This window comes from Leptosomus discolor, chromosome Z (assembly GCF_034619465.1).
Source record: "Leptosomus discolor isolate bLepDis1 chromosome Z, bLepDis1.hap2, whole genome shotgun sequence".
Classification (NCBI taxonomy): domain Eukaryota; kingdom Metazoa; phylum Chordata; class Aves; order Leptosomiformes; family Leptosomidae; genus Leptosomus; species Leptosomus discolor.
Genome location: NC_141419.1, coordinates 61760854 through 61779183, shown reverse-complemented (window position 1 = coordinate 61779183; position 18330 = coordinate 61760854). Strand labels below are relative to the sequence as shown.

Below are 18330 nucleotides of genomic sequence, written 5' to 3'. Positions count from 1 at the left end.
GAGAGGAATGGAGCGCTATCCTTCTTCCTTTGTGATATTTAAGGGTGGTGCCTGGTCCTTTGTAGGGAAAAGGAGCATTTTAGACATGATGGTGGAAGCTCCAGTCTATGGAGTACTATGCTAGAGATGGTCGTTTGTCCTGTGTTATCTCTGGCTAGTACGTCAGTTTTGCTCAGTCGAGGCAGTACTCTTTGTACCCAGATGTTATGTTTTGGTATTGGATGGGCTTTGTATTACTAAATTTTTTGACATGAAAAGGGAATTTTTCAGAAAAACAAGTTGAAATAACCATTGTAAAGAAAGAACGGGAATGGACTTTACAGAGACTGTTTTCTTTAATGCCTTGGATCTGCTGCTGAATCAAAATTCACTGTGGTGTGTGCCATAGAGTTCTTCAGCAACAAATTTTCTTGGTGACCTCTCTAATCCAGTGTTCTGTCTATCCCATGCGAGCATCAGCAGATGAAGAATTTTGATAAAGTAAAATCCACACAGTTTCACCCTTCAGCATCACCAAAATATAAAATTATGCTAATTGTTGGAATATAAAATTATGCTAATTGCTTTTCATTTTTAGACTGGTGCTGCTGTTTTCAAAATATTCTTGGTATCTATTTGAAATATATCTTCCTAAATTATAAACCATTAGTCTTTGGTTATTTTCATTTTTAAAACAGGCATAGTAAGTGTAAATGCAGGATGTAAAGTTCAATATACAAAGTTCTTTTTATTTTTTTTTTTTTTCCAACTAGTCAAAGTGCTTGTTGGCTGTCAGAGTAAACAAGCTACATAAATGTGGGTGGTTTTGAATGACGCAAAGTTCTTTTGTAATTCAAATACAAAGTACTGATTGGATTAACACTATGCTTGACACTCTAAACTCAAAACGTTTACATTTAATTTCTTCTTTGATCAAACCTATATTCCACATTTGTGTATGTCCTTCTACCAAATGCTTTTCTGTATCATTTCTAAATGAGGAACCATGTTTTGAATAGGAATAACAAATGGTTTTGAAGTGAAATACAGTAATACAAATTGAGATTTATTAACAAATCATATTCTTGATCTGTAGGAAGCAGCCATTCAGACTCATTTTTGAGCCCTGTTCCTGTACTAGAGAAAACAAAAATGGAAGATGAGGACGGGACAGATTCCAGTCATCCTCTCAGTACATTTGAAGATTCTGTGTCCCGCATGCCAGCTTCTGATACCTGTAGAAAAGAGGAGAGTTTGAAATCTCATAATCAATCTGTTTCATCCGTACCATACCGTAAGTCAGAGGGACAAGCTTCTGAAGCAGAAAACCCAGATAAAGAGGAAAATGTCCTGATAGAGGATGATGTGAGTGACCTAGAAAGCTGTGGAAGTAGCTTGGAACATGGAGGAGTGCCCATTGTAAAAAAGGATGAAGATGCTGGCATGGAAGCATCCGATGTATGTGAAGGAAATTACATCATTATAGTAATATATTCCTGATTTAATGAAATGTGAATAAAGATGTTTCTAATGAGACCTGATATCCATATTAAAGCACTTAAGAATATGCATGATTTTAATCAGATGCTAATTTGAACATGTTTAGAAGCGTTCAGGCAAGAGTGGGAATTTGGATCCAAAATTGGGGGTTGCTTGTTGACATATTTTCCCTCTGATTTTAGATATCTAGTAATTTCACTTTATATCTGTGAATCCACACAGTTAGCAGCTATTCTCAAGCTATTCCCGTGTTCGCTGACTGCCAGAATGAGCAAGGCTATCAGCTTTAATTATTGCTGTTGACATGAAATGGGAATTATTAGAGATGAGTGCTGTATTTGGTATCATGTATTTGTGTTTCAAAAAAATGGCTGTTTCGACTAAGTCTTAAGGAGAGTTAAGAGTATTCTGGTAAAATGTCAGTGGAATGGATTGATTTTGAGAGAATTACTGTCCAAGGACAGAACATATCAGTGTGGAAGCACATGGTAATTTATTTTTGGACTGAAGCCCTTCTAAAATGAAGAACTGGATGAAGCAAAGTTGAGGAGTGTTTCTGCACCAAGTTAGGTGAAAACGAAGTTTGCTTTTATGCTGTTATATTATCTCACATAGTTTATTAAATCTTACGGACTTTCTGACTTTAGTTGAAACTGTATTCATAGTATTAAAGTTGGAGAAAGTGAATCTTCAAGCCATGGCTATAGCAGGATAGAATGGGCCGTATGATTTCAGGGTCTGAAACTTGCTATTCTTGGATTTTGGAGATGGCCTAAAACATGTGAAAAACACTTCAAGGAAAAGATCCTTCTAATAAAAGGAATATCTTTTTAAATTTTTAAATGATAGGTTTAATAATGTTTTCTCATTTCTCACCTACAAACTTAAAGTCTTTTATTTATTATTCTTGCTGTTCTGCTGTGAGGGGCGGGCAGCTTTGACTTTAGGAAGCACAATAAAAAATCAAGCTGTAGTGGTAGTCAAAGTAGCTTTCTGAGTTGTGAGTTCAATCCCAGTGTGACAGAGAAAGAGCAGGAAATCCACTGCCAGTTTGCCAGATTTATTGGGAAATACATTTTAGAAGCTAAAGTAAAATCATGCTGACCCTTTCATAGACATGAACTGTGCACTAATGATTTTTTTGCGATGTCGTGAGTTTTAATAATTTGGCTCCACTGCTTCCACTGTAATAAGGAGCACTATAAACTTCTCAGTGTTTTAATCATCATGTATTAGAGATTGCATTTATCTCTTTCTGTGCCTTTCAGCCGTTTATATATGAGGTTTCAGATATTCTCAAGTATAATTGCATACTCTAATTTTTAAGTGAAGAGGCATGTTGTGCAGATGCAATTAAAAAGTCTGATCTTCTTTTCCTTTTTACTTAGTTGCTAAATTTTTCTAGATCATAAACCTGCCCTGTGCTTTACCCACATCTTCCTCTCTCTGCTTATCACAGTAAATACAATGTGGTTTTGTAATTTACTTCCTGTTTTATAGTAGTAATTTTCAACCCTCAAATCAGTCAAGGGGCACATATGTAACTGCTAGGTTAGATTCAGGGTGTTGAAGACCAGAATGCTCAAGTTGTGTGAGACACTGTCCTTCCCACCCTTCTGCTGGTGTGCTTGCCTGTCCTCTGCTCCTGAACCTCCATATACCATCAGCAGCTGTTTTGCTTTGTGATTCCACCACTGGCACTTAAATCTGGAGTTGTGAAAGCTGCGCTTCTGGAGTTTGTAGTGTTGGCTTTAGTTCCTCAAGCTTGGATAACTTCAAGCTGAATGTTCATAAGGATGCTTGCGGGAGGAAAGAATTTCCTCATATTCCCAAATCAACATGTTAATTGCATATCAGGACTCTTAATTTCTAATCTCAACTCCACATTTTTTTTTTTTTACTTCCTCAGCAATTTGCACTCTTTCACAAATGAATCAGTCGGTTTCTGCCTCATTTTCCCAGTCACGGTTACTGGCAGTGTTGTACTTCTGGTTCTGCAGAATTGTTTGGTCTGTTCTTCCTCTGAAACATTGTCTGAGCAAACCAGGATTTATGCTCTGTAATTTGGGAAGGGCTGCACTAACATACCTCAAACTATTTGTCTTTGACAAGGATTGCTCTTTTTTGATTAAATATATATTCTGAATTAGAGACAAATATTTTATTGGTACACTAAAGGTGCTTCAAGTACCCTGATAATACTTACAGAATTGACGTATGTGCTCATTTACAGAAGAATGTTTTTGTTCATCAAAATTAACTTTGCAGAATTTCATACTAAAGTAGTTGTGTTTTTTCCTTTTCAGTCAGTGGAAGTTGAAAGAAAGAAAGTATCTAAGAGTTGGCGTCATCCACTAAATAAACCCCCAGCTAGATCTCCAATGACTTTGGTTAAACAGCAAGCAACTAGTGATGAAGGTGAGTGTACTATTTAATGCATTTTTCTGATGAACTTTTTGTGTCTTTATGAGACTGTGGTGAGTTGACCTTGGCCAAAATGCCAGGTGCCCACCAAAGCCACTCTATCACTCCCCCTCCTTAACTGAACAGGAGAGAGGAGAGAAAAAAAATAACAACAGGCTTGTGGGGTTGAGATAAGGACAGGGAGATCACTCAGTATTTACCGTCATGGGCAAAACAGACTCGACTGAAGGGAAATGTGATTTATTACCTATTAACTGAGAGAGGAGTAATAAGAAAAAACCCCAAATCTTAAAACACCTTCCCCCCACCCCTCCCTCCTTTTCCCGGACTTAACTTTGATCCGGATTTTCCTCCCTCCTCCCCCTGCAGCAGCACAAGTGGGAAAACAGAGAATGGGGGTTGGGGTCAGTTCATCACTCTGTTGTTTTCTGCCACTCCTTCCTCCTCAGGGGGAGGATTCCTCACACGTTTCCCCTGCTCCAGTGCGGGGTCCCCCTCACGGGAGAAAGTCCTCCATGACTTCTCCAGCGTGAGTCTTCCCACGGGTTCAGTTCTTCATGAACGGCTCCAGCATGGGTCTCCTCCATGGTGTGCAGTCCTTCAGGAACAGACTGCTCCAGGGTGAACCCACCTCACGGGGTCTCTAGCAGCAAACCTGCTCCAGCGTGGGCTTCTCTCTCTCCACGGGCCACAGGTCCTGCCAGGAGCCTGCTCCGGTGCAGGCTTCCCACGGGGTCACAGCTTCCTTCAGGCATCCACCTACTCCAGTGTGGGGGCCCTCCACGGGGTGTAGGCAGTCATCTGCTCCACCACCCGTGGGCTGCAGGGGGACAGCCTGCCTCACCGTGGTCTTCACCACTGGCCGCAGGGGAATCGCTGCTCCGGCACCTGGAGCATCTCCTCCTCCTCCTTCTGCACTGACCTCGGTGTCTGCGGGATGTTTCTCTCACATATTCTCACTCCTCTCACTTGCTTCAATTCCTGCTGCGCAACAACTTCTTTTTTCACTCTCTTAAATACGTTATCACAGAGGCGAAAAACGCTGTCACTGATGGGCTCGGCCTTGGCCAGCAGCAGGTCTGTCTTAAAGCCGGCTGGCATTGGCTGTATCTGACATCGGGGAAACTTCTAGCAGCTTCATACAGAAGCCACCCCTGTAACACCCCAGCTACCAAAACCTTGCCATGCAGACCTGTTACAGAGACCATATATATAGGCATTTGTACAAACAACCAAGATGAAAAAATTTCTTTCTGGATGGGAAATGTAAATAGTGAAGGCTCTCTGAATCCACAGACAAGTAACATACTTTTTGCCTGTTTTCACTCAAATTCTTCTAAAAATGTTGGATATGTCTTTGCAAGAAGCTCTGAACAATAAGACATCATTTAAAACAAGTATATTCGCTGACTAAATATTCTTTATTAGAACTCACAGCACTTGTGTTTAAGAACAAGTTTTTAATTGTGTAAACATAGATAAAAGTGACATAAAAATCCATTGAATACTAATCTTAGGTGCAAGCCGTAGTCTCCTATACTGCTTTAAAGGTTTATCCTTGAATTTTGATAGATCTTGGACATTGGAAGTCAGTGTCTTAAGATACTGTAGTTTTCATTTGAGAAAAAGACTACAGACTTCCGGGTATCATCAAAAGCTTATCAAGAGTCTCTACGTATGTCTGGATTTCCAGGCTTTTGCTTAGTTTCATATGGAAGGAATGAACATCTCTCTCCCTGTAGTTTTGATAAATCAGTTTTACTCTACTGATTTACAATAGTAGTTTAAAAGCTGATTTTGATGCCATATGCCATCTACATGTCTCTCATCTCTGTGCTTCTAACTGTGTCTAATTAGTGTACAGGTTTGCAAGTAGTGAATAATGTGCAGGATGTTAAACTACGTACCATATTTTCACAAACATAAAAGGAGGTGCAAAAGCATAATTCTGTTTTAGACATAATGAAAATAATCTTTGTGTATTAGAAAGCAGCAAAAGATCTCCTCTTTATTTCCCCAGCTGAACAATTATTGAGAAATTTTCTTAGAGCAGTTTTCAGCTTACTTTTAAGTGCATAAGGCAACAGGAAGCAGGGTAAATGGCCTTCCTGGGATTGCATAAAACCAGGCTTCTGATTTAGCGTTTAGACATTTGAAGTAATTTTTAAAAATTGTATTTAATGCTGAGTAGTGACCATGAAATTCCATTGTTTAACTTAATTGTATAAATAGGAAGCATAATGTTAGGCAATCATTTTGAATATGCTTGTCTGTATCTTCACTATAGATTGCAGATATGTGTGTTACTCTGTACTGTATGGTACCTTCAGGCACTTTAAGCGATAGAGTGAAGCAGAAATTAAGAAAAAGAAGCATGTCCATAAATAATGATGGTAGACAACAGTGATTTGTAGAACAGAGTTCTGTACAAAATAAATAAGTAAATAATCCTGCAGCCATGAAATTTAGTGCCCTGTAACTAGATACCACAGTGATTGAAAACGTTAAAACAATACTCAGAACTTCTCAGATGCTCTTTTTGGGATCTTACTTGAGTGCCTGAACTTTAGTGAGCCACCATCTTGTGCAGACAGGCTACAAAAGCTAAGTAATTTACCCACGATAGGGATTTGCTTCTCTGAAGTAAATAGAAAAAGTAAATCTGCTTTACCCTGCAATCGTATATACAGCCAGCCAAAGTTGATGAATAAAGCTACTTTATTCTATCAAACGTGGCTTGTAAAGCTTATTGAACTGTGCATCAAAACTATCCATCAAAATGGAAAACAAATGCATTCCTTTTTCTTATTGCCTTAGCATTTTAGTTCTGTAATGTGCAGGTTTTTCAGGTACTGTTCTCCAGAATCTCTTCAGTTAGCGGAACTGGAGATTGGTCCTACAGTCCCCTAGACACTTTGATACTATGTGGTGCAGAATGGAGCTGATATTATGTCTGTGCCTGTAGGTCTGCTTCCAGCATTGCTGTATGCTTCAGTTTTTATTTGCATTTTGTATCTGCATTTTACTTGGAGCTCTTATTTTATGCTTTAAGTGATGTAAGAGTCTTGCTGGGCTTCCTGAAAATTTTTTTCCCCCTCACTTAGTACCTCTAGTCAACAGTAGCTGTTTCTTACAGCTACAGATAAACTTCCTTGACTTCAGAGGGAGACAGCATGCTTGTTAATTGATTCTTCTTCTTATAACTAAGGAATATTAAGCTTTCAGTTAGCACCAATTCAGGCATTGTTGAGCTGAGTGCTGTAATTTTAACTGGTCGCTCATGAATGGATCTCCCTCCTTGTTCCAAGCCTAAAGTCACTGATTTGTGTCTTCCATCTCACTAGTTTGGGAAAACCGTACTCTCTCTCTTTTTATGTGAGCTGCAGTTTTGTCAGGCATGATGCTTCAATTAGCTGTTAAGTGTCCTTCTGAAAATTAGAGACAGTTTAGGACCGTGATCTGTATCATATATGGATATGTTTGGATACTTTGAGGGCTAGACAGAGCATGTTTCAGAAATTGTTATGGCAATTTACACAAAAAGGGTGATGCTGATATTAATATTAAGATTCATCTAGTAAAGTAATTAAAGATTTAAATATGTAGTAGGTTGCAGTAAAATTGGTTTTGTTTTTTTTTTTAATTAGAGATTATATTCCTTTTGCCCATTGATGCTTTTTCAGTGTTAAAACATAGTGTAAAATTGTGTTTAACATGGATTGTGTGTGATATGATCTGGGTAGATGATGATGTGATAATACTGGTTTGTTAATCTCAGGGATTCTGCTCTGTGTTTACCATCTCATCCAATAGCTTGTCAGCTTCATGATGTCTTAGTTTTATGTGAAAGTAGCAACGTCCCAACAAAAAGTCATATACCTTCTAGTCTTTCCTCTTTACATGATGATTGTCCTTCTGGTAGATAAGGGTGTATTTTTGTTAGGAAAGAAAATGTTGTCTTAGAATAATTTCAAGTAGCTATTAAGCACCTGTCTGCTTATTGATTGAAGGAAGTAGCTAGGAGTTTTATTGGACAAAGCAGTTATTGGTATTTCCTAGCTGGAACTGGAATTTGATGTTATTTTCATGCGTCTGTTTCTCATCGTGATCTAATTTATCAGCATGCTTTTGTGAGAACATGAGAAGAGAAACAATAGATTTTGGGTGAGCACAATGTTTACATTGAAGACAAAGATTGAAGAACTGATGAGGGACACTGGCAAACTGAAGCCTCATTAGCTTTCCTGGTGCATGCTGGCATGCGAGTTAAAGATCTGTGGCTAGATGAATGCCAGTCAAAGGAGATTTTTCTGATCATGTTCAGGAATGTTTGGTATCAATGATCAGGAATGATCAGTATCGATCAAAAAGTATGTTCCACTTTATGAAGGTGCTTTATCCATATTCTGGAGTTATCAGAAATGTAATTCCGCATGCATCCTTACTTGGTTCTTGTTCTCTGTGTTTTTTGAACAAAAATTTATGTCAGTAATGGCTATGATAATATAGTCTCTTGGTTGTTTTGAGTTCATCTATTCCTTTACAAGAAGGATTTGTGTACTGATACATTAGTTTATCTTTACATTTTAATTTATCTAGGTCCAGTATAATTATAAATGTAAACAAAATGGAGGAGGAAGATGATATGGGCTAGTGCTGTTATGAAAAATTAAGAAACTTGGCCTTTATAGTTCGTCTACAAATCATGTTACTTTCCACAAGTTGGATAGTCTGTAGCCATCTCTAATACACATAATTTATATTCGGATTAATATATTTGAAGTCCTTCAGATAATAGGGGTCTATTAGAAGTTTCTGTGAATAGAGGTGATCACAGGCCATTTATATGAACGCAGCATTCTTTGACACTGTCAGCAATTTCAGAATCATAATTTTGCAAATAGACTACTATCATGTTTGACAGCATGCTTGTATCTTAGCAGATTCTCTATTAATACAGAGCCTTTTGGCAGAAATTGACTTTTTTCACAGAATGGCATGGACATTGAGTTTTGTGTTTTATTTTTATCACTGCATGTGCTTTTTAATGTGTATGTTTCTTTATGATGCGAATGTTTTTTCTACAGAAAAATGATTGGGTTAATTGTTTCTTTGTGGGCTATTGGTATTAATATTTCTTTTTCAGTCTCCCTGAAGCCTTTCCCTATGTATGTCTGCCTTCTAATTCTCCCTTATTATGATGGGTTTTATGAAATTAATGCCTGAAGGACTGAGCAAAGAGAAATACTGGGGACTGGGGAATCAATCCCAGAAATTATAGCTCAGGCTGCCAGTTTAGAAAAATAAGTGCAGCACTACAGTGTGAGCTGTATGTCACACTCAAAATACTAATAATTTTTACGTAATGAACCTTGGTCTTAGGCTCAATGCAGTATATTAGCTTGTGGTAATATTATTCTTTTGTATTTAATGTAGTTATATTTCTGCTCACTTAAGCAATAAAAAAGCAAATTCAGCAGAAGGAGCAATACTGACTTTGGATGCACATTGATTGGTCCCAGAGATTTCTTTCCAGCAATATTTGGGCATGCAACATTAGAATCTGTTTTTAGATTTAAGTTTACTAAAATTTTCCATTTCCTTAAATGATATAATAATAGCATCTGAATTGAATTAAGTATGGGTTTCTTCATATATTTTTTTAAATGTTTTAAATATGATTCAGTAGTTCAAAGTCACTTTGCTTTTGTTACTTTGTAAAATAAGGAAACAGAAAGAGGGAAATCTATTGTGAATGGAAAGAGTGTCTTGGACACAAACAAGAGTTTGATTAGTGAGCTCTACAGCTGTAGTTTTTCCCTCTGCTATGACATAAAATAAAGCTTCTTTGGTTTTTATGTTCACTCTCAGCATCCCATGAAATGTACTTGATCTGATACTAGTAGTCAAGCCATGTAAGGCATGTCATAAATAGGTTAAGCATGCTGATACAGGGGAAAAACCACACTTGTAGATGCAGTTATGGTTCTTTTGCTTCAGAGCTTAGAATGCCAGGTTCTGCTTGAAGATTCTTATTTAATTAAGCAAGAAATGTTAATTTCTTTTCTGGTGTACTGAAGAGGTAGAGAAGAATTTGGTAACTAACTGATACAGGCATGTTTATTTTTGCCACATCAGTATTACAATTTGCAATATTGCTTTCACTCCCATAGTGTATTGATCTGACTTTTGATTGTAGTTTTACTTCTTTAAAAATACTTTGCTCTTGTGTGAGTATGAGTTAATCAAGTATGGAATTTGCGTTTTTTGTCATCTAGCATTGGGAGAGACCAGCACTATCTACCACTTGCAATAGTATCACAATGCTAGAAAAGTACGTTTTCTCTCCTTTCCTCTGGTACCTACATTGCTTCTGATTTATTTAAATTAAATTTTCAAGATTTGATTAGAGTAGTTAATAAAAAGTTCTAGCACTTATGTAGCATGTGGTATCCTGAAGACTCAAAAAAACTTTACAAAATCGTGGTAGAATCTTTAGTAGGTATTTAGGAAAGGGAGGTGTTGAAAGGTCAAATATAAGCTTTTCCTGAGTGTTCAGTACTCTTGGAAACCTTGTGGGCGAGCGGGTGATGTCCAGAAATGGCAAGAACTGACAACTTTGATTATTGTCACTGCCAGCACTTGTCCCTTGACATCTTTCACAAGCAGTGCTTACCTGCCTTAGAGTGGACACCTACAAATGCCAGGATCTAAGAGTAGCCATTATTTTGATTCAGGATGGGAGTACAGACCAGTTCCTTTAACATTTATGCCTCATTTGCTGGACAGTGGTATATGTAGTGATCATTAAGACTCATTGTCCTCTAGATGAACCTTACAACTCTAATTGCACAGCTTTCTTAGCTTTAAAATATAATGTTTTACCTCTTAAAGGAGTGGATAGAACTGCAGTCTTAGGTACAGAGGCATGTATAATTTCTCATTATCAAGTGTGCCAAAATGAAAATGGATTTCATGGTGCATTAGTGCAGCCTCTCAATAGCCTTCTCAAGGGTAGTTATGGAGTTGGTAGGCAAACTGGATATGACATTTGCAAAGGAGACAGATGTGTCCTCTGTAAGGTTATCTTCTGGATTTGAGCTTCTATTTCTATAATTACGGTCCAAAGAGAAACACAGAAAAAATATGGCTTGTATTTAATGAGGATTAGTTCCCTGAGGTATTGGTACACAGTATTGCCTAATAAATTATCCTAGTTCAGGATACCATATTAATATATTTTTTTTCCAAATTAAAAAAAGTATCTAGCCCATACAGTTATCATTGCCTTTGTCAAAACCTGGAGCTGATTTGTAAACCATCAGTATTGGAAGTGAGTTGATTTTAATGCCAGTGGGGTTTTACTAAATGCTTTTCCTTGACTGAGAAGTGTGTGTAATACATACTTTTTTTTAAATGTACAAAATAATTACACTTAAGAAATCGATCCTTGAGGGAGTTTGAATGCAATTGTTGTCTAGTGTATGGAGTGTTCATGGGATACTTATTTTAGTGATCTCTGCGGGAACTGTAGCTTGAAGCTATTAATTTGTGATTCTAATTCAAGCATTGATTTGTCATGTGAATTTGGACCTGTGATCAAGTCTTTCTGTTTTGCATCTTCCATACTTAATTTATGAAGGTAAGTAACTGCCCAAGACCTTGGTTCAGTGGAGAACTTCAGCACAATCTTAACTGTAAGCATTCAAGTAACCTGCTTCCTCAAAATTTCGCTTGTGTTTTGCCCAGAGGCACTTAATGCTGGAATGATATATTGACATAGGTTAGATTTGTGCTGCCTGAGAGATATAAAATAACCATAAACTGTGTTTTCCCCACTTGGTTCTAGTTTTGTCTCTAGAGTAGCATAAAACAAGAGTATGTTGGTGAATCACCTTTATAATATTTCTAAAACATTCCTAACAGTATAATACTTCGATATTTATTAGACTGTATAGTAGTTGGCAGTATGGTCAATGAAAATACATTTTGATTTCTAGAATAAGGAGGAAGTACCAAATAATTCTATCATGTCTCAATGACCCTCTTTATTAATAGGCAAGAGATGCCTGAAGATTGGGAGAAAGTTTTCTGTATTTTTCCACTTTTGTATGGATGCACATACTGACAAGTAGGATGTACAAGTTTTATAGAGTGTTTAGAAAATAATAAGAATTAGATTGTGTACTACCTTGGACAATTCTTAGAAAGCAGAAAGAAATTTGGGGGGAAAAAGCCTATGTGCTAATACTTTTACACTGATAATGTAATGCATGTTTGTTAACTCCAATGGGTAATTGACAAAGGTAGGCACCAATGCGGTGTTGGTTTTCAGGGGTCATCCCTGAAGTTTCCAGAGGTTCACGAGTATTAGTTTTAAATAAAGAGGAAGAATTAAATAAAATAATGGGTTTGACATTTATGCAGAGAAGCATATGTATTTAATTGAATCCTTTATGATACACTAATTTTACATTGTGGACATCGCATGTACCAAATACTAAGATAAAAATATTCGTGATCAGACTTTCAGGTTTTTAAACAATCCTTAATTATGTGAAATAAATGTAAATTGAAATACATACTCTACATTTGGAGTTGGTTAGCTTAAATGAGCTTTAGTAAATTCTTGAAACTAGATGGCAAACTATGGTGTTTCATTAGTAAATCAGTAAGCATGTGTTTGGATGACAAGAGCAGTTCCTAAAAATTCCAATCTAACTTTAGCTATTGATCAAATCTTCTAGCTGGTAAGTACAGTCAATGCAAGCAGGTTGAATTGGAATGCAAAGTAAAAATTTTGTTCATTAAAAATTATAAAAAGTTACATGGGGCAATAGAGTGGAGAAAGTAGCTGTTAATAAGTCTTTTACAGTGCTGTGAATTAAAATTTTTCAAGAGGGGAGATATCTGGTGGCCTTTAGCTTGTAGTCAGTTCTTGTAATGGTTTTGCACTGGCAGCTACGTTTTTTCTGATATGCTCTGCGGTAAATTCCAGCAGGTTTTCTTTTGTTTCTGTTTTGATTTTGATGGGATGCCTCTTTGAACTAAATTATAAATACAGTGGCTGTTCTTTAAACTTACACAGTATAAAGACAGCTGAAACTACTGGAAATGCTATAATGTACATATATATAAAAATGGAAATTATAGCACAAATATGCTATACTTATTTGATGTTGTTAGTTCTTACAAATACAAGAACATGTCCCTGTCTGTGGCCTCATATTCACGTTTTAAGTACAGTTGCTTGACTAGTGGATCACCTTTGAGCTTGGTTTTTGCACATGATACGTATCTGTATTTCTGGAGTCACTATATAGTTTGTGTTTTTTAGTATCAGTAAGAATTTGTTGCTTGTGCTTCAGATTAGGTAGCCAGAAGTAGTAGACAACTTCGACGATTTGAGCCCTTACTGTTAGGGCTCAATTCTTCATTCCATATTCACAGAAAAGTTGTGCAGATATTTAGGAAATTCAGTGGATGAAAGATTAATTTTTAGTCCTTATATTTATTGGGTGCTTTTATGGTCCACTGTTTAAAGTAGAGAATGATGTTGTTGCAAGAGTTAGTGAGAAAACAAAAATGATATTTTTAAAAAAGTCAACCCTATAGTCCTGTAAAACTAGTTTTACAGAATATATAAATGTAAACTGATTCTTTATGCCATGAGTCCTCAGAGCTTTCTCAAAGTTAGTTAGTTTGTTTATCAACAGCATAGCAGTGTAAATCAAATACATTTTAGTTATTTTGGCATTTGTTAGAGGAAAAAGTTGGGGGTCCAGTACAATCTGACTAAATATTCCACACATGGAAAATTCAGTGTGTAATAGAAAATTTACTTATTTGGAGTCAGTTGAAGTTACATAGGATTTTGATTTAGCAGAGTGATACAGCATTCAGTCAAATCAAAATACAAGTACAAACTACGTTTAGGAGAGTGTAGCAATTGCAATATATAATTCAGTCATAACACTAATGCAAATTTTATTACTGGTGTCTAATAACATGCTTACTGTCACAATGCTGGATGTTTCCAGTCTCTGGGGAGGAATATATGGGTTGCAACTGGTTCAGGCCCATTTCTTTCTTTGTTCATTTTGTTTTTGCCATGGGAGCAAACACTTTCATAATACTTTCTTCTCATGAATCACTTGAATCATCACCCTGAAAAGGATCAGTGTCAAACCAGATATCTCTGATCATTCGTTGTCCTTAGTATTTGTGGTGGCCATTACTTGAGTGAGGTCTATTTCAGTAGACTGTAGTAAATGATCCGTATGTGTATGGGCATCATGTATGATTTGAGGCTGCAACTTTGAGTCTAAGAACTTATTTTGATCCTCTGTGTACGCTGGTTATGCATTATGTTATCTTTTATAATTTGTTCTAGCATGCTATGTGTTCATTTCTCCTCCTCTAATTTCTGTGCTACTACTCACAAGTAAATACCCAGCAACCTATGAAGCCCTGCTTTTCTCTCCTTTCTTCAACTTGTTAGAACCTTTCAATTTCTCAAAATCATAGTAAATATCAGTGGGATCGGTGCTTTGTTCTGCTGTCCATGAAAAATCCTGGTTATGGTTTTCACATCTCTCCTTTTCAAAGTTACTGGTGAGATTTTTCCAGCCTTTGTTAGTATACATAATAATACTATCTCTTTTTTAAATGGTTGTGGTCCTGTCTGCAGCTAGTCTTATCACTGCCCATTCTTAATTACAGTGCAGGTTTTCTCTGCTAGATTCTTGTGACTAATACCACATCAGAAAGCATGTTTTTGCTAAAGTAATCATTATTGCTTTAATGGGTACCACTCACCCTCAGGAATGTGCTGCTGAGTATGCCAGTTAGTACACTCTGACCAGGGTTTTTGATATTCCATTTGTGGAGTGTTTAATTAATAACACAGAATTTTCTTGTTTGAAATTAGTTGAAGTTACATGGGATCTCGATTTAGCAGAGTGATACAGCAGTGCGCTTAAATCACAGTGAAAGTACAAATTACGTTTAGCAGAGTGTAGCAATTGTAATATACAGTTCAATCACAATACAAATACAAATTACGTTTAGCAAAGTGTAGCAATTGCAATGCACAGTTCAATCACAAAACAAACGTGAATTTCATTATTGGACTCTAATAATATGCTTAAGAAAAATCAGAGTATCCCAGTATCTAAATGCATTTTTCAATTCTGTGGAATTGTCGTCTAAGAATTTTTTTAAACTCTGGATTTTTCTGACCTTTCAAAACATTTTGAGATCTGCTACAACTGATGTGCTACAGTTTTTGATATTTCACTTTTTTTAATAGTTTCTTTGTGAACTAAACCTTATTTAATCCGGGAGCTCTTAGGCTTAGCCTCTAGAGCTCTGATACAGCATGGCTATCTTTACATACAATTTTTGTGAGAACTGAAGTATTAATTGGTAATTCAGCAATTAGATTCTCTAACCAAAAATGTATATGTACTTTACAGTACTGTTAGTTTAAAGTACAAGAAATTAAAAAGTTTATGTTTCCATGTTTTGCTATGAAATCTATGGCTTTCATCACTGAAAAAAAACCCTCACAGTTTCTGAAACGGAGTTTGCTGATATGCTTCAGGAACAGTAAAGTTTTGAAGTGGCAAGTCTTTTTTCCTGGCTGACTTTTTTTAATTATTATTATTTCCTCCAGGACATTTGAAACTATAGATAATGCCTCCCAGGGCTGAGATTATGCTCAACTACCTGAAAAATAACAGATGCTACTATGCTCTTCACAGCAGAGAATGCTGCTGTACGAAGCCAGGAAACATCAGTGGAACATAACCCCAAGCAGCAAAATCGTTGTTGAGATTGGCAAAAGCAAATTGTACTGTGTTAGTGTCTATGGCTTTTCACATCTGCTGGGTTAAATCAGCAAATACTGGCAGCAGCCCATTCTGCAAATGGCCCAAATGTTTTCCGTCTGAGAATTTGAGTTTAACTTAGTAAGCAAAAACCATTCAAAGCGATAGTATTGAGTGTTGGAGCAAGTTTGCCACAAACTATTAAACCAGTAACATTTGTGAAAACATTTATTTCATTCATTTGTAAAGTGGCACAGTAACTGTTTATAAGCACTTCGTTATAGGAGGAGTTTGCTTTGTATCAAAACAGATTGTGGGCTATAATTTTCTTTTTGTCTGCACAGTTTGTTCTAATTAACTGTTTCACTTTTCTTAAATATGTAAAGGGATACAGATACGTATAAATAATTGCATAAATGAGAACTGGTATTTGTGGAATTACATCACAGCGATTAATTAATCCTATATAAACATTCTTTTCAGGTACAAATATGATAGCAGGAACTAGTATGGAGCTTGGCATTGCTAATCACCTTATAGTATCAGTACCACTGTGGTTGAATTATTGTATGTTAGAGTAAGGTTTATAACAACTGTTATGAATTTATTTAAAGTCATTAATTGGCTCATCAAGTGTTTCTGATTTTCTTTTGGAAAAAGGAGTACTTACTTCCCCTTAGGAAAAAAAATATTTAACCTCTTTATGAATTATATCTGGTAAAGTAATATTACAGTGAAGCATTGTACTTGCAGTGAAGTAAAAATGCCTTTGTTATTCATGGAGAATTGAGATCTGTGACCACTATTAGCGCTGGCAGTAAGGAGATGTTTATAAATCCATAGAAATATCCTGCATTACATCATCCCCTTACTACTTTTTGGGGACTGGTATTGATCCATTTTAGACTTTAGAAGATTTTCAGGAGACTTCCAGTGTTTGTTAGGCAGAATGAAGGAGTGTCTGCTTAAGATTAGCTCCTCTTCCACCTATGGGATGCCCAAGATTTCTTCTATCCTAGAAAATATTAATTGACCGTGGAGCTTTTTTTAAGTTGTTTAAAAGTAAGATCATTTCGGCATTTTTTGTTTCTTTCTGAGGCATCAGGGAATTCTTGAAACTCTGAATGATAATTTTCACATTTATTTCCTTTGAGTAAGACATCTTTGTTAATGAACCAAATCTTAGAAGGTCAGTATGGCTCTTACTCATTAAGTGTGATATGAAGGTAATATACAGCTGAAAAGGTAGGGTCTGGTTTGAAATTACAGTTTATTTTCATGTACACTTACAGTCATGTTTTAAACTTTAGAATCACAGAATCGTAGAATGATTTGGGTTGGAACGGACCTTAGAGATCATCTAGTTCCAACCCCCCTGCCATGGGCAGGGACACCTTCCACCAGACCAGGTTGCTCAAAGCCCCATCCAACCTGGTCTTGAACACTGCCAGGGAGGGGGCAGCCACAGCTTCTCTGGGCAACCTGTGCCTTGTCTCACCACCCTCACAGGAAAGAATTTCTTCCTAATAGCTAATCTAAATCTCCCCTCTTTCAATTTGAAACTATTACCCCTTGTCCTGTTGCTACACTCCCTGATGAAGAGTCCCTCCCCACCTTTCCTGGAGGCCCCCTTGAAGTACTGGAAGGCTGCTATAAGGACTCCCCAGAGCCTTCTCTTCTCCAAACTCGATAACCTGTCAAGGTCCCTCTGGATGGCAGTGCTTCCCTCTAGCATGTTGACCGCACCACACAGCTTGGTGTTGTCAGCAAACTTGTTGAGGGTGCAGTCAATCCCACTGTCCATATGGCTGACAAAGATGTCACACAGCACTGACCCCTGCGGAACACCACTTGTCACTGGTCTCCACTCAGACATCAAGCTGTTGACTATGACTCTTTGAGTGCAACCGTCCAGTCAGTTCGTGATCCACCGAATGGTCCACCCATCAAATCAGTGTCTCTCCAATTTAGAGACAAGCACGTTATGTGGGACAGTGTAAAATGCTTTACACAAGCCCAGGTAGATGATGTCGGTCTCTCTTCCCTTATCCACCATCGCTGTAACCCTGTTGTAGAAGGCCACCAGATTTGTCAGGCTTGATTTGCCCTTAGTGAAGCCATGTTGGCTCCTCCTTATTTTCCATGTGCTCTAGCATAGTTTCCAGGAGGATCCACTCCATGATCTTGCTGGGCACAGAGGTGAGACTGACTGGCCTGTAGTTCCCTGGGCCTTCATTTTTTCCCTTCTTAAAAATGGGGGTTATTTTTCCCCTTTTCCAGTCAGCGGGAACTTCACCAGACTGCCACAGCTTCTCAAATATGATAGATAGTGGCTTAGCAACTTCATGTGCCAGTTCCCTCAGGACCTGCAGGTGCATGTCATCAGGTCCCATGGACCTGTGCATCTTCAGGTTCCTTAGTTGATCTCAAACCTGATCCTCTCTTACAGTGGGCAGCTCTTCATTCTACCAGTCCCTGCCTTCTGTAACTTGGGCAGTGCAGCTGGAGCACTTGCTGGTGAAGACTGAGGCAAAAAAGTCCTTGAGTACCTCAGCCTACTCTGTATCCCAGGTCCCAGGTCTCCCGTTTCCTTCTG

At 37.3% G+C, this 18330-nt stretch overlaps 1 protein-coding gene across 2 annotated transcripts in view; it reads left to right on the top strand.

Moving 5' to 3' along the window:
- Positions 1-18330, top strand: part of KDM4C (lysine demethylase 4C) — a 262110-nt gene that overhangs the window by 130439 nt on the left and 113341 nt on the right. The window contains exons 10-11 of one of the 2 annotated variants that reach the window (XM_086480286.1): positions 1184-1437; positions 3786-3897. In XM_086480286.1, the coding sequence (XP_086336412.1) occupies positions 1184-1437; positions 3786-3897 (366 nt within the window). Of the gene's footprint in view, positions 1-1075; positions 1438-3785; positions 3898-18330 lie in introns of both variants that reach the window. The other variant, XM_086480285.1, reaches the window with a different exon arrangement.